General features: G+C 48.5%; 1 protein-coding gene and 1 non-coding gene across 2 annotated transcripts in view; both read left to right on the top strand.

The window, feature by feature from the left end:
- The first annotated feature begins 416 nt into the window (after window positions 1-416).
- The window catches only part of ST8SIA2 (ST8 alpha-N-acetyl-neuraminide alpha-2,8-sialyltransferase 2), a 68,048-nt gene continuing 41,290 nt past the window's right edge, over window positions 417-27,174 (top strand). Inside the window, exon 1 of the mRNA XM_047797012.1 lies at window positions 417-663. Within this exon, the coding sequence (XP_047652968.1) occupies window positions 566-663 (98 nt within the window). The 5' untranslated portion in view covers window positions 417-565. The remainder of the gene's footprint in view (window positions 664-27,174) is intronic.
- On the top strand, window positions 23,373-23,510 carry LOC125137061 (small nucleolar RNA U109). The gene has a single exon (XR_007137368.1). It is a non-coding gene; the product is annotated as a small nucleolar RNA U109 (small nucleolar RNA).

The following is a 27,174-nucleotide window of genomic DNA, read 5'->3' as shown; positions in this document are numbered from 1 at the left end:
GTGTCGGGAAAACTTTGCGAGAAAGCGAGGGCACTGGACAAAGAGCGGGCGAGGGAGGGCGTTTGCCAGCCGGCAGGGTACGCCGGGCTTTGCGCGCTCTTCCCCGGGCTCAGCTTGGTACACGGACGCACGCGGTGCCCAGAGCCCAGCCTCCCTAGGCGGGGAGTGGCCGGCTCCGGCCACATCCCAGCGCCCTCCGAACCAGGCGGGAGAAGCAAAGGCGGGCGGCTGGACATTAGAGTTGACTGGGGTGGGAGGAGGCGAGCAGAGGCGCGGAGCGAAGCTGTCAAACTGAGAGCGGAGCCCCGCGCGGGGCGGGGGGGAGGGAGGGGAGGGGAGAGGAGAAGAGGGGCGGGCGGGAGCTGAGAGGGAGCTAGCTGGCTTGCCGCGCCTGAGCAACCCTTGTCTGCCGTTGTCGCCGCCGCCGCTGGCCCGGACTCGTCCGGAGCTCAGGGTGTCTGCCCCGCTGCGCGCCGCGCGCGGAGGCTCAGGCGCCTGCAGCTGCGCCCTCCAGCCCCAGCTCCTCGCGCCGGCCCGCGCGGGTCCCGGTGGGCGCGAACCCACCATGCAGCTGCAGTTCCGGAGCTGGATGCTGGCTGCGCTCACGCTGCTTGTGGTCTTCCTCATCTTCGCAGACATCTCGGAGATCGAAGAAGAAATCGGGTAAATAACTGAGCCCGGGCCGGTGCAGAGCCCTGGCGGGATCTCTCCCCGCCCTGGTACTCCGCATCTTCCCCGAACACCCTCTTTGTGTGTGCCGCGCCCCCCTGTCGCTCTTCTGGAGAGGTGGGGGACGATTTCGACCGGGTGGTGGTACCGGGGGCCGGGGACTGTTTGCGGAGCGGAGGGCGGGGACGCGGCTGCCGTGGGGAGTCCCCGGGCGGGGAGCACTGGCAGCCTCCAGCTGGCCTGCACAGGGGAGCAGACTCGCCCACCTCCCCCAACCCCTTCCCCAGTGTATCCGCGCGTGTTGTCTCCGGGGTCGAGGGAGGGCGCCGGGGAGTGTCTGGGGCGGGTGGAGGGGCCGAGAGTGGAGGAGGCAGGAGTTTCTTTGTCTCCAGCTCGGCCGCTTTCTCGCCTTGGCAAAGTGGGCAGGGGGCGCGCGGGGAATCTCTGCTCTGGGGGAGGGGATCCCTGGGCCAAGGCGGAGGGCGGGGGCTCTTTATGGGCTCCTGGGAAGGAGCGTGTCCCCAGTATACACAGATACGCACACGCGCCTCGCGCTGCCCAGGAGCCCAGCGTTGGGGCGCCGACTGGCACCGCTAAAGGCGGAGTGCTCAGGAGTGAGCTGAGCTTCCTTCCCCATCCTCGCCTGGCTTTGGACGATCAGCTAACCTCCTGGTGCTCCCGGGTTCCTGTGCGCTCTCAGCGCACAGATCGAGACCTTTAGGGGAAAGTCTGTATCTCCACCCGCTAATCCTGAGGGGCGGGGGGCGCCCAGGCACGCGTGATATCGCTCTCCCTTTTCTCCCGATCTCTCCAGGGGCGGGACCGCGAGCCCCTGCGCCGGCGTAGGACTTCCAGGCGTCCCACTTACCGCGCGGGACGCAACCGCTGTGGGTCGCGGAGGCTGAGACTCGCGCCCCGCCCCACAGCCTCTCGCAAATCAAGCTGGGGCTGGCCCCTTACTGCTTCCGCGCTACCACCAGCCTCCAACCGGCGGTGGGCAGGTGGGGAGGCAGCTAGGGTTCTGAGAGATCCTTTGGAGAGCCTCCTGGCCCTGGGCAGAGAGAAAGTGAGGTCGTAGAGTGGGCAGAAAGTCCCTTCCGTCGTGGCGCTAGTGCTGAGCCAGGCACCCTCCGCTAGTCCCAAGCCTCGTGCGCCCCTCCTTTGTCCCATTTGTTATTTCATTCACTTATTAGCCTTAGTTGAGGGCCCGCTGAGCTGACAGGTCTCTCATAAGGGAAATGCCAGTCCTGGACCAGGATGCCAAGGCCTTCAGGGCTCAAACCTGGGGCAGGGGCCTCTTCCCGCTCTCCTTTTCTCCCTGCCCCTTCCCATCTTGGCAGCCCCAGAATTCCTTCTGTGAACTCCACAGCTCTTAAAGAACCCTCCTCCTCAACCTCGGTTTCCCCAAGAGCTCAGAAAACTTTTAACAAACACTGTTCAGTTAATACACGATGTGCTCGCGTGCGGAGATAGAGAAACGTAACTTTCCTCAGCTCTTCGCTTCAAAAAAAAAGTGGATAGGAAAGGAAATCATCTGTCAAGACAAGTCTTGGGGTGATGGAGAACACGGCGGGGAGAGCCTTTCTCTTGGCTCCCTGCTCCTCTCCCAGATGTGGGCTCTGCCTGGCCCAGACCACTTGCCGGCCTTGACATGTGAGGGAGGGTCCAGCAGCTGCCCATTGTTCTGCTATGAAAACATAAGAGATACACCCATTCAGGCATCCCTTGCTTGTCCATTCACTGAACTTTTACCCAATTTCTTCTACACACCAGGGACTTTTGATTTGTAAAATGCAATCAGGAAGTCACTTTACACACATAATGCTGCACTTTCCTGCCAAATGCATGGTAAAGCCCCCACTCCCCACATTAGGTGGTTCTGACAGGACAGCCACAGGACAGTGTATCCAGAAATAAGTTCCAAGGCCTGAGCTAACCCTGAGACCTATCTCATTGGGAGCGCGCGGGGGCGGGGGTGGGGGGGGGGGGTCGGGTCCCTATTTGGACTGATGCCTGGAAATTGTCAAACAAGTCCTGTGTGGTTGCAGACTCGGCTCGGATCCCATGTTGCGGTGGCTCTGGCGGTGGCTCTGGCATAGGCCAGTGGCTACAGCTCCGATTGGACCCCTAGCCTGGGAGCCTCCATATGCCGCGAAAGCGGCCCAAAGAAATAGCAAAAAGACAAAAAAAAAACAAAAAAAAACAAGTCCTGTGTGTTATCTTGTGGTGGCCCTGTCCTCAGGTTGACCCCTGGCTTGACCAGTCCTGACCCAGGCAGGAGACACCTCTCTTCCTCTTCTATCCTCCAGCCCCACCCTAGTCTGCCCCAGATGACTCATTTAACTCATCTGGGATTTGCCCTGACTGGGGGAGGAAGGACACGGGGCAGAGGGCTGGGATCCCAACAGCTTCCTTTATCTGCTTACAAGCCAAGTTGCTTATTCAATCTTTGGAGCCACCCCAACTTTGAGCAGCTAGAGGGGGCTTAGTGCAGTAAACGCCCTGGCACAGTGACCAGTGAGGGGAGCCAGGAGTAGGACTCTTGTCTTCCTCACCATATGCCTCACTTTCCTGGGACACCTGGAATCAAACTCCAGATCATGGTGCTGTTGATGACTCAGGGTGACTCCAGCCCTGCCCACCCTTCCCTGAACTTGCTATAGACCTGTGCTGGTGAAGATTGCGAATTACCTGCCAGTGTCAGTCCCTGGGAGAAAACAATGGTTCTGTAAAAGGATGGCAGTGTTTGGACAGCAATGGTGGGACCCTGGAAAGAAAGAAGGAAGGAAGGAAAGAAGGGGAGGCAAGGTGGGGAGGGAGGGGGGAAGGGGGGAGAGAATGGGGAGGGGGGAGGGAGGAGGGAGGGAGGAAGGAAGAGATCTCTTTTGGGAGTGTATTTTCCAAGAATTAACCAATGAGAACTGAAAGAGGAAAGACAATTTCATGTGTATTGTCTGAAGGAGCAAAACTAAAATATACTTTTGAGTGCTTTAAGCTCTTGATTTCCTTTATTATAAGATGAGGCTTTTGATGTGATGATCTCACACATGTCCTGCTGAAGGAATGATATAACAGGTTGCAAAGGGCAGGGCTTTCTTCCAGCACCTATTTCCTAAAAGACACATCTCTGCCTAAGTGATGATTTTCAAAGTTCCATTTCTAACTTGCTAGCTTGAGGAAATGCCTCCCTGGGGCTGGATGAGAAAATAAAAATGTAAAAAGAAGAGTTCTCTGCAAAGCACTCTAAGAGTGAATTCAAATTCTAAATCAGAGATTGGGTAGGGCTTTGGTAAAACAGCCCCTCGTCAACATCCCAAATTTTACAGTCATTGGGACGAATTCATAAGCTAAAATTTTTTTCTGATTGTCCCCTGTGCTTTAGTCTTGCATGTGACCTCCAAGAGAGAGGTGTGGGCATGGCTTTCTTGCCCATTGCGGTACCCCAGAACCTGCCACACAGAAGGCATTCAATAAACATCTATTGGATAAATATCTTTCTGGGGTCTGGCCCATTGATGGGTACACACAGTATCCTTGGGAAAGGCTGATACTCGCAGAGCCTTAGGATGGAAGGGAATGTGGGATTTCCCCCTAAGAAATCTCTCCAAGGTTTACAGTAAGGGTAAACTTGACCCTGAGAAGTTGAATCGCTTCTCCAAGATCACACTCTGGCTGATAAGGGGCAGGGCAAGCCCACACAGGTCTCCTTACTTGTAACCTAGTGCCCTAGTCCCCAGATGAGCTCCTCTAATCATGAAAGAGTTACAGAACTCTCGTTAAAGAGGGTGTAGCTAGCAATAGGAATAGGAATCGTGGCAATGGTGAAGTTGAAGATGATTGTGATCATTAACATTTATTGATTTATTGAGTACTTGCTCTGAGCCAAGAATTATTCCAAGTGCTTTATAGACACTAACATATGTCATCCTCATGACAACCCAATGGTCACCTACTAGTGGCGCCAAGAGCTACTATTTGTTGAGCATAAATAGTTCCAGACACCATGCTTCCTGCTTTGAAACACTAGTTCACTCAATCCTCACCAAATTCCGTCAAACCTCACCAAAGTAAGGTACTGTGGCCATCTCTGGTTTATCAGTGAGGAAACTGAGGCTCAGAGAGGTTCTGTAACTTGTTTGTAATAAAGCAATTGACCATAATTCTTTGAGCCGCCAAAGCCCCTGTCCTGATCCCCGTGCTAGATGGCCCTGTCATCTGAGATCATGTCCCCCTACAGTAATATTATGGAATGGGTCTCAAAAGTAGCCTTCCTAACTCATTCCCCAGAGTTCTTCAAAAGGCCCTGTTTTCCTAAGAGCCTGGTCTGATTTAGTAGTTTGGAAAGAGAAAAGGGAGTGATGAAGACAGGAGAGGGCCTTGGAGCTCATCTCCCCTAAAATGCCCCTCTAATCCAATCAAGTTCAGTGTGATGGGCAGAAGGCAGTATCGCCTAGTTTGCCACACAGCTCATTTGCCATGAGCCTGAGTATCCCACACTCACAGGGTAAAGAGGGGTGGGGGTTAAAGCTTCTGAAGGAGGAAAAACTCATTCCACTGCAACCCTGATTCTGATGTCAGTCGAATGCACCTTCCTCACTTCTACATGCCATGTGATTGGGCATCTAGGGGTCTGGACTAAGGGGGATAGTAAAGATGCTTAACAACTGGTCCCTCTCAGGCACTGACCTGTTAGAATGGACCACTGTCTGGTCAGAACTGATGCTGTCCAGGACATCATAGCCAGGGTCCTGGTGCACCCCAGCCAAACATCAGACGCTGTTTGGGAAAGTAATGGATAGGGAGAAGCTAGCTCTGATCATCAAATCTGTGAGGAGCAGGCAACTACTGCCATCAGCTGAGAATGGAGTGAGGTACACCTTTTAGTGGATGAGTCCAGGTGGATGTGGAAGGAAATGACCTTGAACCGTTGCAGTGCAGGCATTCTTTAAGAAACACACACATTTGCATAAGACGATGCAATGTTTGTTGGAAGCCCATTCTTCTCCTCAGTCCTGGTGTACTTCACTCAAGTATAAACATGATTGGAGGATAAAATAAGACAGAAAGAAGGTCTGGTTTTTTAACTGACTTGCTCCAAGTCCTTGCTGCCAACTGTTCCTAGCATCAAATTTAAATTGTAAATAGATATCCATCTTAGAAACCAATTCACCACGCAGGGCCTCTTTCCCCTGGTAAAGCAGGGTTGCTAGGTTTTAAAAATGTTTAGGTTTTTACAAATCGGGGGTGTTTCAGATTGCAAATTATAAATACTTCTCAGAGAGAGTAGAATTCTAGGAAGGCTCCCGTTGCTTTTAGCACAGCATCCAAGGTAATTCCTAATCTGGCCCCTGCCTCCCTTTTCAGCCTCCCTGGGCTCCAGTCATTGTGGATTGCTCACAGTCCCTGGAATGTAGCGTGAGTGACTTCACACATCTGTGCCTTTGCACAGGCCCTTACTGCTTTGTGGAGCAACCGTCTTGCACGTACTAGTCTTCCTGACCTCCACCCCTCCCACATCCTTCCTTCCCCTGATTCCTCCTTCACACTTAAGGGCTAGTATCACCTCCTTTGCAAAACATTCCAGGACCCCAGGTCTTCCTTGGACTGTCCAAGGCAGCCCCCCCTCCTGCGTGTACCCTTAGCCTCCTGTCATGACAGTGACATCCTATGGAGATGGACTCAACGATTATGTTTTATTTTTTCCCTTATCCCTGGCCCCTGGAGATAAGTCTATGGCTTAGTAAATAGAGCCCATAAAGTATTTTTGGAATGAACAAACTCAGGCCTAGCACATGGTGAAATTTAAGCATGCAGCCTTTCTGCCCCCAAAGGTCTACACTACTCTAAGAATAATTAAATACCCTCTGCTTGCTCAGAAAGCCCACTGCTTTTCCCAATATGTGTATTCAACATAGAGGCCAGAGCTCTGTTAAGGGCAGAGTTTTTATTGTCTCAGAATGTTGGGGAGCAGGCCAGTGGCATGAAGGGAACTTTCTAGTTTGTAAAAGAGGAAGACCCAGTGGTCTATTTCCCAGTGCCAGTTCAGATTAAAAGCAAAGATGTAAAGCCCTATCTGCAAGCCTCTGTCCAGCTCTTTTTTCTCCCAGAGAGCCCTATCTAGCCTTGCCACTGCCCAGCGTGCCAGTGCCTGTGTCACCCTCCTTCTCCCTGGGGAGGAAGTGCCCACTCTGTCCATCTTTATCACCGTAAGAGCTTCCACACTGGCATGAAGAGCAGACTTAACTTGAGGCCAGCTCTTTCCTTCCAAGGGCTGGTCCCCAGAAAGAATGCTGGAAGTTGTTTGTTTGAAAGGTTGAGAGAATAAGAAATATGAGGTCAGGTTGATTATGTCATCTCAAAGATTTTCTTTCTTAAGCAGTTTTAAGTAGTGTCTTGACTTTCCAACACTGGTCAAACCAGCAAATCGTGATGGAATAGCCAAGACTTGTGGCAGCTGCAAGAACCCAAGATGGGCTCAGGAGCCTTGCACCTGCGCTTGAGGAGCTGCCTCAAGCAAAAGCAAGTTAGAGGGGCAGAAGGAAAGATACAGGGGAAAGACTGAGGGAGGGACAGGAACATGAATGCCACCAGGGGGTGGGTCAGGTGGCCACCTCCCACCGGCCCAGGGAGGGGAGGGCAGGCGGGGTGGTGGGGGGGGGGCGACAAGTCCATCTCTCCAGGAGAAGAAGTCCCAGAGTGAGACACTTGCATGCCGTATGCATTCAGGGAAACCTTCCCCTGTGTCTGAGTGATTCCTGGTCCGGGGCTTGTCCTTAAGTGTTGAGATTAGTCACTCTCCTGGGTGGCAGCTGGGCTGGTTTTAAATTCTCCCCAGACTCCTGCAATCCTTCTCTCGGCCAAGAAGCCGCCTGGTGTCCTGACAGGACCTGTTTGTCCCAGCGTTCTCTTACCCTCAGCTGTCACAGACTTGCAATGACAAAGAGAAGTGCTCCAACTGGGGAGAAGCAGGGCCTGACGAGACGTGTGTCCGTATCACCTGTGGATAGGGAGCAGCTCCTCTGGACACCTCTAGCCCCTGGAATCCTGATTCTCTGCTCTTGAAAACCCAGCCTCCTGCCTGGCTGTGGGGGTGGAGAGGGGTGCTTGAGATCCGAAATTGCTCTGCGAAGGAAGCTCTCGGCTCTGTCACAGAGTTTCCCCAGCACTTTGCTGTTATTATTGAAGGAACACAGAGGTATTCAGCTCTGCTTCCCAGCCCCTTTTTAAGGCTCAGGGCTGCTATTTTTCCTCTTGCTCTTAGTCGATGGCTGGAGGTTGCAATGACCCTAAGGTCAGCAGTCCCCAATGCTGATCTGCAAGGGGTGATGACCTGGAAGAAAAAAAAAAAAAAAAAGAAAGGAAAATAAGAAACAATGTAGCCATGACAGTTACATTAGTTTGAAGTTTGCCAACCCAGTGATTTCCTGAGAAGAGCTCTTCCATATCCTGAGATGATGTTCTTTTTCTCTTTGGGGTATTGATGTCCTTTCTTTTCCTGAAAGAGGGTGATGGTACATAGTGGTTGTGGTACTTTTCCGAAACTAAGTCCCACAGCCCAGTCTTTTTGGAAATGTTACTGATGGTAGAAACCTGTAGATTGGGGTCTGATTTACCTTGAAGGGTAAGCAGAGGGTGTCACTCTTAGAAACAGAGGCTCCGAGTTCCCGTTGTGGTGCAGCAGAAATAAATTTGACTGGGAATCATGAGGTTTTGGGTTCGATCCCTCACCTTGCTCAGTGGGTTAAGGATCCAGCATTGCCGTAAGCTGTGGTGTAGGTCACAGATGTGGCTCAGATCCTGCATTGCTGTGGCTGTTGTGCAGGCCGGCAGCTGCAGCTCTGATTCGATCCCTAGCCTGGGAACCTCCTATGACGTAGGTGTGGCCCTAAAAAGTGAAAAAAAGAAGGAAGGAAGGAAGGAAGGAGTGAAGGAAGGAAGAAAGGAAGGAAGGAAGGAAGGAAGAAAGAAAGAAAGAAAGAAAGAAATATTGATTCTCACTCCTCATACCTTTTCTCTGTGAGGGCTAATGCCAGCAGAGGATAATAGCAATTGTGTGTGTGTGTGTGTGTGTGTGTACGCATGCACACGCATGTGGCTTAAGCATCTTAGCTCTCTTCAGCCCTGTGATCTTGCCAACAATCCTGTGAACTCCATGTTATTACTATCTCCATTTTACAGATGAGGAAACTGAGGCATGGAACAGTTAAGTAACTCAGCCGAAGTCATACAGCTAGTCACTTGCAGGGCTGGAGTATGAACCCAGGCTCCAGGGAATCAGGAGAACTATCCAGTGTGGGTCATATGCTCATATTCCCAAAGGATGGTGCTTAGAGACACACAGAGAAAAACCTGGGGTGGAGCATCACTGGAAGAGAGCTCAGGAGACAGCAAGCAGAGGCGAGGTGGTAATGGAGTATGGCAGCCCAGAAGATCGCAAGTTTAGTGTCACCAGATGCAAGGCACCTTGTTTTGAAACGGTGCCACCCCCACACTGCCTTCCAACCTTCCCCCTCCTCCAGCCCCTTCCTTATCCCCACCGGGTATCATCAGACTGGCTGTGAAGCGTGTTTGGTTGACCAACTAATTACAGGAGACACACACACTGAAAGAAGAGGAAAATAACACAAACAACTAAGGCCTGGAGGAGTTTTCTTTTGGGGACAGATAGAGGGCTAGGGCAATCAGCTCCCTGGAACTTGATGAGGAAAGAAGGAGGCAGGTGGGGATGGGAGGGGCTTCTACGGGGAGGCTGTACAGGCCCCAGGAGCCCTTTCTAAGTGCTGATGTGCTGAGAGCTCCAAGGGGCACGCAAGCCTCACAACTACCCTGTTCCCTCATCTACAGATGAAGAAATGGGTGCCAGGACTTGCTAAGGCGATTAGCTAGTAGCAAAGAAATGAGGGGCCAGCCAGCTTTGCCTGACTCCACCACCCATGCTGTTCTTAGTGACCGGCTCTGTGTGCTGGAATTGCCAGGCTCCCTGCTCCTGTTCCCTCTGCCTCCCACCTCCTTCCCTGGGCCATTTTCTGTACCACACAGATAGTTTGCAAAGGGGAGCTGGAAATCTTGGGACTTCAGAAAAGACTCGTGGCAGGACAGATGAGCCTCCCAAACACTATGATGACCTTGCCCTTGGGCACAACATTTCAGGGGATGTTGAGGAAGGGTATGCACCCTTGGACTCTGTCCAGTGAGATGTGGGCACTGGTTGTTGGGTTTCTCATCTCCAGTTTCAAGAACAAGAATATTGACTGCGCTCAGAGGAGTGATATGCAGGATTAATTCACACCTTCTTTCTTGGCAAACGCCGGCACCGCTTAAATAATGAAGTGGGGAGGCTTAAGATGCCTGGAGGAAATGAGCTGGTAAATTGATAGGGCAGGCGACTTTTGTTTGCTGTACTCCTGTATTCAGCCAAGCCCCTCCTACTGCACCTCTGGGGTTCCTGATGTTTGGGAGTTGACTCTAAGTAGATTCTCCAAACTCTACCCCAGTCCATAGGTTTAGTTTCCAGGAGAGGCAAAGAGAAGGGCAAGAGAGAAACAGTGCTGCACAAATCCTGGCCTGTGTAGGGAGCCTCTTAAGCTGCAGCATGAAGGCAGCAGCTCATGACAAGTGGCTTCCCCAAGACCATTACCATCCTACCTTGGGGGTGGAACCAGCCAAGGCACTGCAGCCCCTTTCCCAGCCTGAGTCCTCCCCTCCAGCAGCATCAGAAGGACTATGTGAGGTCTTCAACGTAACTCCCTTCCAGCTGCCGACCTTGGATCTTTCTTTTCTCCTGTCCATAAGGACTGGCAAGTCTTCCCTGTGAGCCAGACTCATTGCTCATGCCTCCGGACACTGGACTTCACCTTTGGAGGCCCCAGGAGCTGCTATGGGAAGATTGAGGCTTTCTTTAGTCTCTGGTGAAACACATTACCTGTGTGATCTCAGGCAGGTGCTTCCCCTCTCTGAGCCTCAGTTTCCTAATCTGTGTAATGGAGGTAATGGTGTACAACTCACAGTGTTCGAAGGAGCAACTAAAATATGACTGATGGGAATGTGAAATGGTGTGGCCACTGTGGAAAACCATATGGCAGTTCCTCAGAAAATTAACAATAGAATTATCATCTTACCTAGTCATTCCACTTCTTGGTATATGCCCAAAAGAATCAAATGCAGGGACTTGAACAGGTATTTGGAAGTTCTCTTTGTGGCTCAGCAAAAACAAACCCAACTAGTATCCATGAGGACATGGGTTCAATTCCTGGCCCCACTCAGTGGGTTAAGGATACAGCATTTTCATGAGCCATGGTATAGGTCACAGACAAGGCTCGGATCTGGCCTTGCTGTGGCTGTGGTGTAGGCCGGCAGCTGCAGCTCCAATTAGACCCCTAGCCTGGGAACTTCCATATGCCTAAAAAGAAAAAAAAAAAAAAACCAGATATTTTTACATCAAATTTATAGCAGTATTATTTGCAATAGCCAAAAAATATCCATCAGTGGATGAACGGATAAGCAAAATGTGGTATATACATATATTGGAATGTTAGCCTTAAAAAGGAAGGACATTCTGACACCTGCTACAACATGGATGAGCCTTGAGGACATAACACTAAGTGAAATAAGTCAGTCACAAAGAGGACATATTGTATGATTCCATATTGTATGAGGTAACTGGAATCATCCACTTCAGAGAGAGAAAGTCAAATGGTGGTTGCCAAGAGCTGGGGGGATGGCGGTTACCGTTCAACCGAGTTAAGAATTCTGGAGATTGATTGCACAACACCATGGACTGAACTGTATCATTGAAAATAATGGAGATGGTAAATTTTTTGTTATGTGTATTTTACCACAATTAAAGACACATGCACACACACGAAAGCTGCCAGAATAGTGCCTGGCAGGTGCTCAAGACACATTGATTTATTTGAAGAACATAGCAGTGGTATTAACAAAGCAACATCAATGTAAGTATTATTTAATTTTAAAAAATAGTGTAGTACCAAAATGCGTGGTGGGGAGTGAGAAAAGGGAGAAAGAGAGGAAGGGACATAGACTAGAATTAGAGAAATACCAGCTACTTCTTTGATGTGAGTATATTTGGATACACCTGCTGGAGGGGAGGCCCAGATTCTCACCACCTGGGATTATAGGGTTGTGGAACATGCAGACATATATTTTTTGTGGGCACTCTGTAAATACTCGGCCTACCTTCCGGTCTAACTTCTCTAACTTCTCATAAAAGCCTAAACTGCATGGAAGGTGCCAAGTATCCTGGAGGGAAGCATAGGGGAGAGGGGTGGGGGAGGGAAGGGTGGGAGAGGGAGGTGGGAGGCTAAGGGTGCAGACAGCAACTCCACCCCGATCCCTCCCCCCCAGATCCAGGATCCTAGCTGCCCCTTTCCTTTCCACTTATGTCTGAGAAGCTTCCCGTAGTGTTTTTGGCTCCAGGGTGAATCTGAACTAAGAGAGTCCTAAAACATTTATCCCCAGAGACCTGGCTCCCGCTGGGCTGGGACCTGCTGGGATGCAGCTGTCTCTCCCCTTTTAGGCTCAGGCCGGACAACTTCCATAAGACAACAGGAGTGAGCAAGAGCTGTGGTTTCCAGGGGCGGGAAGTGCCAAAGCTAGGGATTGTGACAAATAGGGCAGACACCACCCCAGGGTTCTTGATTCAGCCAGTCTCGGATGGAGCCTGAGAATTGGTATCACTAACAAGTTCAAGGTGCTGCTGACACCTCTGGTCCTCCTGACAACCCCACTTGGAGAAGCCCTGGGCTAAAGCCTTGTCAATCAATGTGTGGACCTGCAACACGGGCATCATTTGAAATTTCAGTAGAAATGCAAAATCTAAGACCCCACCCAGACCAGACCTAATGTTACTGAATCTGCATCATAACGAGACCCCAGATAATGTGTATACGTGCTCCCTCCACTGGTGGGAATAATTGGTTTCCTGGCCCTCTGTAGAGCACCAGCCCAAGGCAGTGACCTTGGCCCATCTAACCAGGGGAAACTTATCTCAGGATTCCTGTTGCCCTCAGAGATGACCTGGAGTGACCCTTGAATGGATGTTAGAAAAATTAATAGGAGTTATTTTTACAGACACTTGCTGGATGCCTGTGCACACACCAGTTTTTGTATGTTTTTTCACACATTTATTATAAAACCCTGGAAAGCCCATTGCATGGCTGAATAAACTGAGACTCAAGATAAACTTAATAAACACAGAAAGAAAAAAAAAAAAAGAACTGCATTTTATCAAGATCTAGCTGCCATTTCTCTGGTGCCAGAGTTTAGCCCTGTGGATTAACCTGCTTCTCTCTCTCTCTGCCCCTCCCACAAATGAGGCCGGAGGCATGAAGTAAGGCAAGGAGCAATCTTAACCAAGGGTTAAATTGATTTATTAAACGAACATGAGGAGGCTGCATTGTCTGTACCAGGAATAACCTTGACCCAGGGCTAGAGCATATGATAGAAATTTCCAGAGAAACCGGTCAGCCAAGTACTCCTTGGCTATGCCATTAAGCCCCCTGATGAGCTTGGCAAAGATGTGATCATTCACATAGCCAATGGCCCCACTTCACAGTTGGCACACGCAATGACGGTTCCCTAGAGTTCTTGGGGTTCCTGAGTGGTTTTGGTGGCCTGCCCAGCCAGCAATCTAATTCCAAACTCCATTCTCAGTTATAAAAAGCAGAGGAATTGATGAGGAGGCCTCTAGGGGCGATCGAAGGCAAGTATAGGGGAGCCTTTTAAAACCAATCTGCTATTTCAGATAAAGACAGCCTCTGGGCAGGCTGGAAGCCAAAAATTTAATTGTACTTATTTTTGCCATTACTTTCTATTTAGGGTAAGAGATATTAGTATTCTATTTATGGTAGTGATATAGAGGTTCCTTTTATGATAAATTCATTTAAGTTTTAAGTGAGTTGATTTAAAGAAAACTATTAAATCAATGAAGTGGAATTAGCAAAACACATGAAGGTAGACCCTGAAAGTGATTGAAGTCGACGAGTAACCCTAAAAGGGACTGAAGTCAACGCGGGAAGATGCCCTTGCTTTACTTCTCCTCGTGACTGTTATTTGCCCCTTTGGTAGCAAAGCCGTGACAACTCCTTGAAAATTTTCTATAGAAAGTAATTGAGTTCATCTTCCAAAAAAGTACCTAGTTACATGTACAATTTCTCATTTGTGTCTAGGAGATTGCCCAGTGCATGGGAAAAGAATCCCCCAATGAAATGATCCCATGCATGACTCAAAAAGCAAGGTGATTAACCCCCCCAACCCCCAGCAACACCATCAGGTGAGACCCCTGTCTCACCATCTCCTGGCACCCTCTCGATGTCCCTTGACTCTTCTTCATGTTCCATATTTCTTGCATGATGCCTTTCTTGCCTGCTAGATAGTAGCTTTAGGAGGGCTGGGACCATTTCAGATCTGTGCTGCTCTATGCTTCCAGATCCTTGCATGGTGCCTGGCAGAGCCAGTGTTAGTTTGCAGAACAAAGGAAGGAAAGGAGGGATGGCAGGAAGGAGGCAGTTAGTTCCTGAGAGAAGCTCATCAAGGCCCCTGCCACCTACATTCTGCAATTATTTATGTATTCATTTCCATGGCCAAAGGAGAGAAAATAGGGTGGATTCTAAGAGCTCCCCTGATAACTGTCTGATCTGAAACCCATGGAGTTCCATCTTGTTTAGAGATGAAACCCACTTTTCCTTCTTCCCAATTCCATGGAGAAAAACCAGCCTGCTCTTAAAGTATTCTTAGCAAGGTAATTCACAGTGCTATGCAAGCTCTATGGCCTGGTATGCAAAAGCCAGAGGGCTGGAGGGACATGGATGTGGCTAGAATTTGGAATCAGGTGAGCTGGCTCCTGACGGGCTGAGATCATGCTGATAACAAGGAGATTAATAAGGGTCTGCAACCTCCTTCATCCTGTAGTATCGAGGAGGGTTTTTAAATCAATGCCGGTCTGGCCAGTGTAATGGTACCTAATCTTACCTTTTGAAGCTGGAACATGTGAGAGTTGAGATCAATTGAGATAAAATAAAGTAAAATGTGTTGACTTTTGGATTTGGGGTCTTCATCAGAGTCCCATTGTGTAGTCTTGTTTTTAGTTTCTGTCCTGGAAATAGGCGGAGATCAGCCACTGGAGAGGATTGTTCTGCCTGGATGAGGTAATGGTCTCTTTACTTTTTGTTTTTATTTTTTTCATCTTCCACAAAATGATTCTCCATGAGGGAAAGATCCATTTCTGTCCTGTTCATCTCCATTATACCAGGGCACGTCACCTGGTAAATGCTCAATAACTCTATCTCAAATGCAGCATTTCAGTGTAACCAGCACACTCTCTATCCTGGGCCAGTCTCCTGGAAAAGGTAACCTGTTCCCAATTAGGTGCAGAAACAGCAGCTTTACATGACATCACAGTGCCCCTGGAGAGAAGCCTCAAGAAGGCTCCTTGGTACCTGATTTCTGTGGCAGTTACTGTGAGCCTCATGTGGTCATCACAAAATTGTTTGAGTAAAATGCAGCTGATTCATTACACATGGGGGCTCATGAGCACCAGGCTAGGTGCTGGTGACATGCAGAGATGAAATCAGCACAGAAAAAAAAAAAATTCAAGGAGTTTGAGTTCTTGTGTGATGATGAAAAAAGTGTCCAGAGTGAGTTAGAGTTTAGAGATCTGGGCTTTGGTTGTGAATCTGCCACTTCAGTTGAGGCCCCTAAGCTCTCGGAACCTCAATTTTCTCATCTGTAAATGAGGTTCAGCAAACCCACCGATCTTCTCTGGCTCCAATGCATCACCACTGGGTGCCTCCCCTGTTGAGTGAGGCCGGACTCACTGGAAATAGCTAACCCTTTTGCTATGCCTCTAAATTCCTTGCCCTGAAATCTTAGAGCAGAGCAATAAATAGGTGCTGGTCTATTTTCACTTACCACCTGCTCTACACTAAAAAGCGGGGGGGAAAAAGCCACTCTAAGGAAGGAGGAAGGCAAACTCACAAACCAAGCATCTGCCACATGCCGAGCATCAGAGTAGATGCTATCCCATCTCAGTGGAGGCTCTTGATGAACTTGCAAGATAAGCTCAAAGCATTGTTATTCCCCACCTCAGTACCACTTGGAGAATCATTCCATTAAAGTCAGATTGGTGTTCCAGACACATTATGCTCAATATACCATGTTTTAGAAAAGCACATGAGTGTGTGTAATCAAATATAAAAAAGCTATCATCAGTCATAGCTCAGCTGGAGCATTTCAGAAGCCTTCTTCCTTTCGTTATCAGGAAGATTCATTATTACCAGCAAGCATCTCAGCCTAGTGACAGTCCCCATCCTCAGTGGTGAGCCCTGCCGTGTCTTAGAAACAAAAATTTACAGTATTGTGCTGCCGATGCTGATGACTCAGACCTAATGGAGCTCCAAAGAGGGAATCCCCACAAAGGGCTGGAGACAAGGAAGAGAGACATTTTCTGGAAGAGGCAGGATTAGGATGGGACTGAAAGGAATGGTCCAAGACTTAGCAGAAGGAGAATGAAGTTGGTGATCCAAGGTGGGGAGAATGGGTTGAGCCAAAGAAGATGCAAGGGCATATCATGGGGCTCTTCAGTGGGGCTTGGCTGGAGTGGAGGACCTAGACTGGAGGAAAATAAGGTAGGACAGAGGATGCAGACCCAAGCTGTCAGGGACTGGAGACTCACACTTCATTCTCTGGGAGTTGCTTTAGTCCAACCTGGGGTCAAAGAACCCTAAAGAGTCTGTGACAGATTTCAGGACATCCATGAACCTCTTGAAATTTTAGGCATTTTCTGGGCAAAGGATCCATACAGTTGAAAGGATTCTCAAAGGGATCCACGGAGCTGAAGAGGAGCTGATTTGGACAATTGGGACCCTTGAAGTGTCTTGAACAAAGGTGTAGACTGTGCGTTGCTGGAAGGTTCAGGAGCTGGGGATACTGCCCAGGTCATCTATTAAAGCAGTATGGAGGGTCTGGGTTTGAGGGGATGGTTACGGAAAGGAAGAGAGGGAGTCGTGGTTACGGAGATGAAGCGACAACACTCTGGGATTGTCAGTGATAGCTGAGCCCACTGTGGGTACCAGAATCCAAAGAGAAGCTATGCCTTAGGGGCCAATAAGTAGTTTGATTTTAAACATGATGATTTTGAGAGGATGGAGTACATCGATGTGGGGATGAAGACATTTAAAAGACACTGACTCACCATTCATTCAAGCGTAGGGATAAAAGAGGCTGGCCTGCCCATTCCCCTTTATTTTCCAGGTTTGGGAACGAGGCCCCAAGATGGGAAGGAACTTGTCCATGGCCACCTGGATGGTGGGAAACAGGGATCACTATGTAAAAGAATAACATTCAAGAGAGAAGTCAGAGCTGAGATGGAGATCAGAAGCCACTGGGGGGAGATGGTAGTTGGAGCCATGAGTGAAGACAAAATCCCTAACTTAGCAAAGACCCCAGGATTAAGCTTCAGTGTTTACTGTCACTTAAAGAGTTGGAAGGAAAAACCAAAGGAGCAAAGGCCACGGAGAAGAGCAAAGAAATGAGGGTAGAACCAAGAGACCAGAGCAAGACCAAGGGGGGCAAGTGCCCGGGCAGGCATGAGCACTCCTCATGGGGTGAGGGTACCCCAGGGCCACTGGCCAGGGCATCAGCAGGCTCCTGGTAACACTTGAGAGACCTCTTTTCTTGGAGTGATGAGGTGATACGAAATTTTAGAGAGGCCCCTGATTAGTAAAAGGGGGCTGTGATCATCGTCTGGACTTGCTAGAAGTTTGAGAATCAAAGAGAAGCAGATCAGGGGCAGAGAACCGGCAGGAGGCGAATATATCACAAATAAGTATGTATTTGTAAAAATAAGGCATTGAAACAATGAGGGGAGAGGAGGAAAGAGGGAGAGGTTATATGAGAAAGCCACAATCTCTAAGGGAAAATAAACAGAGGTAGGGAGGGAAGAGGGGACGAAGATGCAGAGACCATCTTTTGGGGGGAGGAGAGCCCAGAAATGACACGAATTTTAGTGGATGGAAGACTGGGACCCATTCATCCATCAGGTTCTTCTTGCCTTCTTGCCATGGCCTGTGCAGATCTCTCTTCCTAATGCTCTTCCTCAGCCCTTTCGAGGCTGAGCCCTTCATATTTTAGGATTCTGAGAAAATGCTATTACCCAAAACAGCTCTTCCCTATCCACACCTGGGTATACCCTTGGTCTCTAATCCTCCCTCACTGTTTGTCTTATTTTCTTCTTAACACCATCCAGTGTATGGATGGGTGGTTGACTCTATTCCTTTGCTGGGATGTTTCCTGTATGTGTATGTATGTGAGTATTTCTTGTCTCCAAATTTCAAATTTAAGGACCTTCAAACTGGAGATTAGCTGTCTCCATCCCCCACTGTGACCCTATAGCCCAGCCCCAAGCCCATCACATAGTAGGTGCTCAATTAGCACATGCTAATTGGTGCAAAAATATAGGAAGGCAGAAGAATTCAGCCATGACCTTCTCTCTCTTCTCAGGAAAGTCTAAAGGAATGATAATAAAAATAAAATAAAAACAGCATCTGTCAAGCTGTTTGTACGTATTCATTATCTCTTTAACTCTTCATGGTTTACTCATTTTAAAGAGTGAGAAAGCTCTGTTTTAAATACTCTGCTAGTGAGGGTGGAGTTTGGGATCCCACCAAAGCTTGTTTTCTTTTTTGCTGCCTCAGTTCTTGACAGTGTTGGATCAAAGAGGCCTTCCCACCAAGAAAACAAGAGGCTGGATCCTTTTCTCCCATCCCCTCTGCTAGACGGTGAGGAGGCTCTGTGTGACCTCTGCCCACTCCTGCCCACGGCATCACCCTGTTCTGCATGCACCCGAACAAAGCCTTCATGTGCAGGTGTTTTACAAGAGGACATGATCTGTCTAGAAAAAGATATTCAGTCTCCCATCCACTTGTCAGTTCACTGCAGTCACGTAGGAGGTCAGCAGGTAAAAAATTCTCTTTGCCTCTTGACCATTCTAAACCCCAAGGCAGGCCTGGGCATGTCCCTCCTTCACCCTAGCCTTCTTCCTTGGCATCTTCTATAAGAATATAATGATAGGACAAATGGGAGGCTCTAGCAGCCTCAGGATGCCGAGCCCTCAGTGACAGCTCGAACCACTGTCCCCGGGGCACCATCCAGAGCCACCAGCCCAGACCTTGCCGGCAGGCGAGCCTGTGACTGTGATGCGCCTGGGGCCCCAGCCTACCCCAGGGTCTGGACTGATGCTCAGGACAAGAGGAAGAGCAAAGGAGGGGGTGCCATGTTAATTCATTTTTGTTCCTCTCACTTGTGCTTATTTAAAACAGAACCAGGTTCCCAGGCTTCTTTGAAGCCTGAACTTCCTGTCAGAAGCTGCTGGAAACATTCAGAGTATTAGGGTCAAAGTCTCTTAGAATGAGGATGTAGGAATCAAGTCGGCTTGGGGACAACCCCAGGCTCCTGCCCACACCTCTTGTGCTGACTTGGTTTCATGCTTCCTCCTCTTAGCTACGGCCAGTGACGTTTTGGGCAAGTCTGGAGCCAGGTATAATGTCCCAGTTATGATGACCATCCAGCTCTGCTCTCTGGCTTCTCTTTGGGGTTGGCTTCTATGACACGAAGCCCCAGTTTTGTTTGAACTCAGGCTTTGACCCCCCACTCCCACCCCTCACACCAATTTCCTAAGTTGGAGACAATCCGTCAGACGAGCCAGGTTCACATCCTGCCTCCAGCCCGCTCCTCACTGTAAATCCTTGGATAGGATACTTAACATTGCTAAGCCAAGTGGGAGTAATAAAAACGTCCCTCCGTAGGCTTGCTATAAGGATGGAAGGAGAAAATCCGTGGTGAGGACTTGGTCCATGTCTGCCCTGTGCTAAGTGCCCTGGCAGCGTTAACTTGGTGAAGATCCCTCCTCTGGGTTCTGTCCATTGGAGTAGATTCCTCCTCAAATCCCCGTTCAGACACCCAATTCTAGCATCAGCCTGGACACGCCTTGGATGCCACCATCTTCGCTTCACCCATCCCCACCCCACCTCCCACCTGCCAGTAGCTACAGTGATATTTGCGGGTGAAGTCACTTCCCATGCCCTAAGCAGCAGGGCTGGAGTTTGTTTTTTCCACCCTGAACACCATCTCTGGGCTTTTCTCCAAGGCTATCCGAAAGCAGCTCACGGGGAGGACCCAAAAGGCAGGACTGCCCGCCTCCAGATCCTCCTCGGAGACTTGAGCTCCTACAGAACACAGGTGGGGTGGGAGATGGAGGCCACAGCTGACACCTGAGACCTTAGGGCTGAGCATCCTTCCAGAGCAAGGGCTGACTTCCTCTTACTAGTCTATCATCAGTGATTCAATCAGCAAGCCCCCAAAAGCCTTGTCATAGGGAGGACAGAGCTCCCAAATTTCCTTTTCCAGCACATTTATCTCCTGATTATTATGGGGGAGGGGGGGCAAGGACAGTGTCCTGGATGTTCCTCCTCTGCCATGGTTGATTTTATCAACAAGCATCTTGTCAGCTGTCATTGAAAGGGGACGAGAGACAAGTATCCCCTGCCACTTCCTGTACATCCCCGGGTCCTGTGGGCTTGCTATGGTTGGCCTAAGAGGAACTTCTGAATCAGAGAGTTTCACAGAGAAGGTGGCATGAGCTGAGTTTTGCCACCTGAGTAGGAGTGGGTCTAGGGAGCTTAAATTCCAGTGTCTTCATGTATCCAGGCAGGTCACATAAATAAGTGAAGCAGCTCAGTGTAAGACAATAGGAAGTGGGAGTTCCCATCATGGCTCAGCGGTGACGAACTCAGCTAGTATCTATGAGGATGCAGATTCAATCTCTGGCCTTGCTCAGTGGATTAAGGATCCAGCATCACCGTGAACTGTGGTGTAGGTAGCAGACACAGCTTGAATCTGGTGTTGCTATGGCTGTGGCTGTGGTATAGGCTGGCAGCTGTAGCTCCGATTCGACCCTTAGCTTGGGAATTTCCATATGTCCCAGGTGCAGCCCTAAAAAGACCAAAAAAAAAAAAAAGTCAATAGTGAGTTGTGTGAACTGTGGGGAAATGTAGTATATACTGCACCCCCAACATGAGGCACAGCTTCTTCTCAGCTCCACCATTTACTATGGTTCAGGGTTGCTAGTGCTTCTGATTACTCAAAAGAAGCCAAAACTTAGGATATTTTGTAATGACTGGTTCCTTGAGTTTTAACCATTAGCTTCTTATTTTTAAAAGATTTAACATTGGAGTTCCCATTGTGGCTCAGTGGGTTACAAACCCAACTAGTATCCATGAGGATGTGGGTTGTATCCCTGGCTTCATTCAGTGGGTTAAGGATCCAGCGTTGCTGTGAGTCGTGGTGTAGGTCAAAGATGTGGCTCAGATGCTGCGTTGCTAAGGCTGTGGCATAGGCAGTCCACTGTAGCTCTGATTCAACCCCTAGCCTGGGAACTTCCATATGGTGCAGGTGCAGCCCTAAAAAGCAAAAAAATATATATAAATAAAATAAAATAAGATTTAACAATATGTTAGCCCCCCCCCAAATACATATTTAGGCCAGATATGACCTGGGGCTGGCAAGTTATAAACTCTGAATTAAGTAAATGGAAAATAGAATAAAGGGTTTCGGAGAGAGAAGCTAATGTTCAAAGGCACAATCTTGTGATCTGACTCGCACACTCCAGAAACTGCCCATTGCTTGGTGGAGTCAGCAGGTGGATGTGTGGGACAGTGAAGATGAGGATGAAGAGGACTGTCTCAGAGGGGTCTTGTGTGCTGTGCTAAGGAATCCGAAACTTATTTGGAAAGCGGGGTGATTCTGTGAGGGAACCTGGAAGAGTTTCAAGGAGGGGGCACCCTGCTGCACTTTGCATTTTGGAAATCTGAGTCCAACTGGGAGAGGTTGACAGAGAATGACCCTCTGAATACAGGAAGCTAAACTGGAGGTCACTGATCCAGAGGGAAGGATGAGGGCACCTGCTTCCTCAGGTGGAAGAGTCTGAAGTCTAAGTGATCTTAGAGGAAGACTGGTGAAGGAGGGTGAGGAGAGTATGCAGCACCCTGATTCTGCAGGACTGGGTACCAGGCCCTAAAAGGACACTGGGAGAGAGTGGGGTGGCGTGGTCTGAGATCTGTAGGAGGATTTCCAGGCTGTTTTATGATTCTGGAGCCAGGCGCCAGCTGTGCCTAAAGATGCATCTGAAGTCATGACCATGAAGATGGACAATGGAAGCTGGAGGTTCAAAGGGTTAAGGATGCTCTGAGCAATCCCAACATCTCGGGAAGAGCAGAGGGAGTAGGCAGGGTGGGGAAGCATTTCAAAGAAAGCCAGGAGAAGTGTTGGCACTTGGTGAAGGAGGGAATCTAGGACCTAAGGGATATTTCAGGGTCTCGCTCAAGAGAACTGAAGCATCGTTAAACTATTCAGGGAGCAGGCCACTCTGTGTGCATCCCGTTGGGGCTCCATCTAGCACAGTCCTGTGGCCAGTGGACAGGCCACACCCAGCTCTTGGCATCATGACTGTCAGATGTGCCTTTCTGTGTGCTGTTTAGCAGAGCACTTCTTTTTTTTTTTTTTGTAAGATCTATATTTTTCTATTATAGTTGATTTACAATGTTCTGTCAATTTCTGCTGTACAGCCAAGTGACCCAGTTATGCAAAGATATACATCCTTTTTCTCCCATTATCCTCCATCATGTTTCATCGCAAGTAACTAGATATTGTTCCCTGTGCTATACGTCAGGGTCTCATTGCTTACCCACTGAAAATGCAATAGTTTGCATCTACTAACCCCAAACTCCCAGTCCATCCCACTCCCTTCGTCTCCCCCTTGGCAACCGCAAGTCTGTTCTCTAAGTCCATGAGTTTTTTTCTGTAGATAGGTTCATTTGTGTCATTTATTAGACTCAAGGTATAAGTGATATCATACGGTATTTTTCTTTCTCTTTCTGACTGACTTCACTTAATATGAGAGTCCCTAGTTGCATCCATGTTGCTGCAAATGGCAGAAAATGCAGTGATTTAATCTTGGGCAGGCCTCCCCTCTGGACGGCCTCAGAGCCATCAGACAGCAGCTTGGTTCTGTCATGGTCAACACGTTCCATTTTCTTCCATCCACCAGTCCTTATCACCCCCTAACAGATGCAGCTGATGGCATCTTCCCTGAGGACAGCTGTTCCAAGGGGGTTTAGCAGAGTCCACACGCAACAATGGTTTTTGTCATCCGAAAGGCAGAGCCATCACTTAAATAGCAGCACTGCAACTGACATTCATGTCTACCCAGTGCTTCTCACTGTAATCCCAAGGCAGGACCCACTTTGCAGAGAAGGACACCAAGACTTTGAGAGACCAAGGGCTGCAAAACCTGAGCCCATTTGGAGCCTTCACTGACAGTCCCACTGTCCCTCTTCCAGATAAGAGCAACATTCTCTGAGTGGTGACTGCTGTCGGGGGTGTGGCATTTATCCAGGATCAGTAGAGTGGGGAAGGGGATACATCAAACATCCAGAAGAAGAGTGCCTTTCAAGTGCCCCCCAACCCAGTTGCCCTCCAGGGGGTTTCTCAGGGAAAGGCAGCAGCTGTGTTAATAGGGACACGGCCTCTGAAAGTGGGTCTGTCAAGAAGTGAACAAAAGAGAGGGAAGAAAGGCCGACTTAAGGCAGGGGCCTTTCAAGTCCCAGCATGGAGGGTTCAAGAGCAGAGCGCGGCACAATGGACAGGCATGCTGCTTCTCTTTAAAGAGCACGGATTTAGCCATACCGTGTGATATGAATGAAATGAGAAGTTTTCAGGCTGCCAATCTCTCTGTTAAGGATGTGCAGTAGTATATTTCTAATACAATAAAAACACAGACAACGACAGCCAAGGCCAACACTGTGTCTGCAGCAGGAGGCCCAGTGACTTCAATAGTGGACTCTAAAAGACTGGCCAGTGGAGGTGCTATGGCTTAAATGTTTGTACCTCCCTCAAATTCACGTGCTGGTGTACTGATGTGATGGTATTTGGAGGTGGGGCCTTGGGATAATTAGGTCATGAGCATGGTATCCTCATGAGTGGGATTAGTGCCCTTACAGAAAAGGCTCCAAGAGGTCCCTCGCCCCTTTCCCCATGTGAGGATACAACATGATGCCTCCATCACAGAGCTTACACTCCAGTGGCAGAGGTAGACAGTGCACATAATACATGATATGGTGATAAGCAATAAGAAGATAAAAGGAGATGAGAGTTGGGAGGGCTGCAATGGACGTGGTAGGAGAGCAGATGCTTTCTAAAATGCAATAGTCAGGAAAAGGCCCTCTGGGAAGGGGGGGTTTGAGCCAAAGTTTGAAAGAGGGGGCAGTGAGCCAAGACATATCTGTTGGGAAAATGATGGAACATTGTTCCAGGAAGAGGGAACAACCAGTGCAAAGGCCCTGCCCTTGGAGTACTCCAGATGGGTGTGGGTAGGTAGGCAATGGTGAGAAGGATAGGCTGGGGTTTCCCTTTATCCTCCCTAAGACATGCTGCCAGGAGGCTGAATCCTCTCTCTACAGTGGAGGGAGGGCTTTAGATGTTTCAACTAATCTATTCATTCAGCCATCCTCTCTAGAGCACAGTGGATATGCAGGAGTTACACCCCTCCCCCAGTGGCAATACAGAGATGAGCAGGACCTTATCTCAGAGTTGGCCCAGTCTAGGGGCTGGTGGTGAAATTGTGTGCTAGGTGAAGCTGCAGTTGTAGCTGAGTGTAGGAACACCTTTCTGCAGGTGTGACCAGGACACTAACACAGGACAGGGGATCTGGCTCACTGTAAAGCAAGGCCTTCAGAATGGCGGTGAGAGGCACCCAGAAAAGTCTCTATAGCCATGAACCATTTCCTGAAGTCTTCCCTAATGATCACTTTCACCAGCTCCAGCTCAACCAACTGCATAGATATGTATCACCTGAGTTTACATTGTTTTAGTTTCTGGGGTTTCGAGCGGTGCAGATTTGAAATGCAGCATTCTCTTAGAAGTCGTTTCATTATAAAGTCTGTCTCCTTTATAAGATGAGTGTAGATTGGAGAAGGACAAGTCAAACATGAGTTGGTAATCCAAGTCTATGTATCCTTTCTGGTTGGTGCTTCAGTTTACTCAGTTTATTCTGAAAGCGTTCTGGTCTGGATAAAAAATTATACAGTCCCTCTCCTGGTTATCAGTGATAGTTTCATGATGACAAAGAGAAAAGATCAGGAATGAAGATGGTAGGAAATTCTTGGCATCCAAATGGCTTGTTTGCTTTTCTGAAGTGCAGATGACTATAAGTACTTTTATAACAGACTGGGGAAATTGGCTGGAATCAAAGTCAGTTCTCATGGATGTTCTCTGAAGTCAAGCAGAAGGAAGAGCCAAGAGTGAGCTGGTACCTTTGTGTACACTGATGGAAGCTGATTAATAAGGAAAAGTTTGCTGAAATCACAGCTAACATCTATATAAAATCAAGCTGATATTTAATATGAAGGAAGAGGGGATGGCAGAAGAAGGAGCTGAACATTTGGTGAGGAGGCAATAAGAAAGCAGATGCCCATGAGCTCATGGATGTAACCCTTCTGTTGGCACCTGAAGCACCTGCAGAAGCCCAAGCTAGAGATCTCAATTGTCATGGAAACACCATTATCAAGGCTGAACCCTATACCAGTCTCTTTAGAGCTCTGCGCCCAGTGGTGTTTCAGTGTCTGTGAGGTTTAAGGGCCCCAGTGCAGTGATAAAACCTACTATATAGGAAAAAGCATCTCAAAGACTGTTCAGCACCTCATTGAAGCTGTTAGACCTGACCTGTACTCAATCATTTTTATGATACTTTAATTTCATCAATAAGAAATTTGTGGAAATTTGGGGGTTCCCACCATGGCTCAGTGGTAATGAACCCAGCTAGAAGCCATGAAGTTGTAGGTTCGATCCCTGGCCTCATTCAGTGGGTTAAGGATCTGGCATTGCTATGAAGTGTAGGTCACAGACATAGCTTGGATCTGGAGTTGCTGTGGCTGTGGCATAGGCCAGCAGCTGCAGCTCCGATTCAAACCCTAGCCTGGAAACTTCCATGTGTCCTGGGTGTGGCCCTAAAATAAAAAAAAATAAATAAAAGAAATTTGTGGAAATTTGTTTTCCTTCTCGTTAAGCACCTTAACCTGCATAAGATCTTCAGATTTTCCCTGTCAGGCCTGTCAGGCCCTTTAAAGGAAAAGTTTACTGACTTTTATCCTACAGAATTTAGAGCCTTGGGGTTGCTGTGAAATGTGATTGGAAAGCCTAGTGAACAGCGTACAATATCTAACTCTTAGTGTTTGAGAAGTATGACCTTGAACTTTGATGACCTCAGCTATTACATCACTCCTGGCCAGTTGGTGAATGAATACAAGTACTTTATCATGACTACGCAGTGATACCTACTGGGAGTTATTGTTTGATGAGTATAGAGTTTCTGTTGGGGGGTGACAAAAAAACTCTAGAAATAGGAGTTCCCGTCATGGCTCAGTGGTTAATGAATTCGACTAGGAACCATGAGGTTGCCGGTTTGATTCCTGGCCTTGCTCAGTGGGTTAAGGTTTCGGCGTTGGCGTGAGCTGTGGTGTAGGTTGCAGACGCAGCTCGGATCCTGCACTGCTGTGGCTCTGGCGTAGGTCGGCAGCTACAACTCCAATTAGACCCCTAGCCTGAGAACCTCCATATGCCACGGGTGCAGCCCAAGAAATGGCAAAAAGACAAAAACAAAAAAAACAAAAAAAAAAATCTAGAAATAAATAGTAGTGATAGAGGCTCCATAATGTGAATATATTTGATGCCACTGAATTATACACTTAAAAGGAATAAAACGGAAATTTTGTGTTATGTATATTTTTAATGCAAAAAAGGAAAAAGTCTTAAAAAAAAAAAAAAGACTCGGAGTTCCCATCATGGCTCAGTGGTTAACAAATCTGACTAGGAACCATGAGGTTGCAGGTTCGATCCCTGGCCTTGGCCAGTGGGTTAAGGATCCAGTGTTGCCGTGAGCTGTGGTGTAGTTTGCAGATGCGGCTTGGATCCCATGTTGCCGTGGCTCTGGTGTAGGCCAGCGGCTAAAGCTCCGATTAGACCCCTAGCCTGGGAACCTCCATATGCCACAGGAGCTGCCCAAGAAATAGCAAAAAGACAAAAAAAAAAAAGACTCTTGAACCCGGTTAGAAATTCTAGCTTTGTTCATGTGACTGACCCCAAATCACCCTTTTCCCTTACTTTTCTCCTCACCATGGGTCTGTGAGACCACAAACTTATAATGTGTCCTTGGAGAATGAACAAGCAGGAACCCCAATGGTTTTTATGCACAAATTGAAAGCAAGCATTCAGTATCCTCCCAGAACTGGGAAGGAAGAATTATTTGCAAATTCACGAATTGTGCTTTACTTTAATCTTCTATTCTCAGGACTAATCAACTGTTTGAGTTGGGTTCAGACTCTTAATTAAAGCTGGCAGCTCTTGAAAGTTCATTTACTGAGCCTGACTCTCCAGTGA

The sequence above is a fragment of the Phacochoerus africanus genome, chromosome 9 (assembly GCF_016906955.1).
Source record: "Phacochoerus africanus isolate WHEZ1 chromosome 9, ROS_Pafr_v1, whole genome shotgun sequence".
NCBI lineage: Eukaryota > Metazoa > Chordata > Mammalia > Artiodactyla > Suidae > Phacochoerus > Phacochoerus africanus.
Note: the sequence above shows the minus strand (reverse complement) of the source record. Positions and strands in the feature narration are given on the sequence as shown.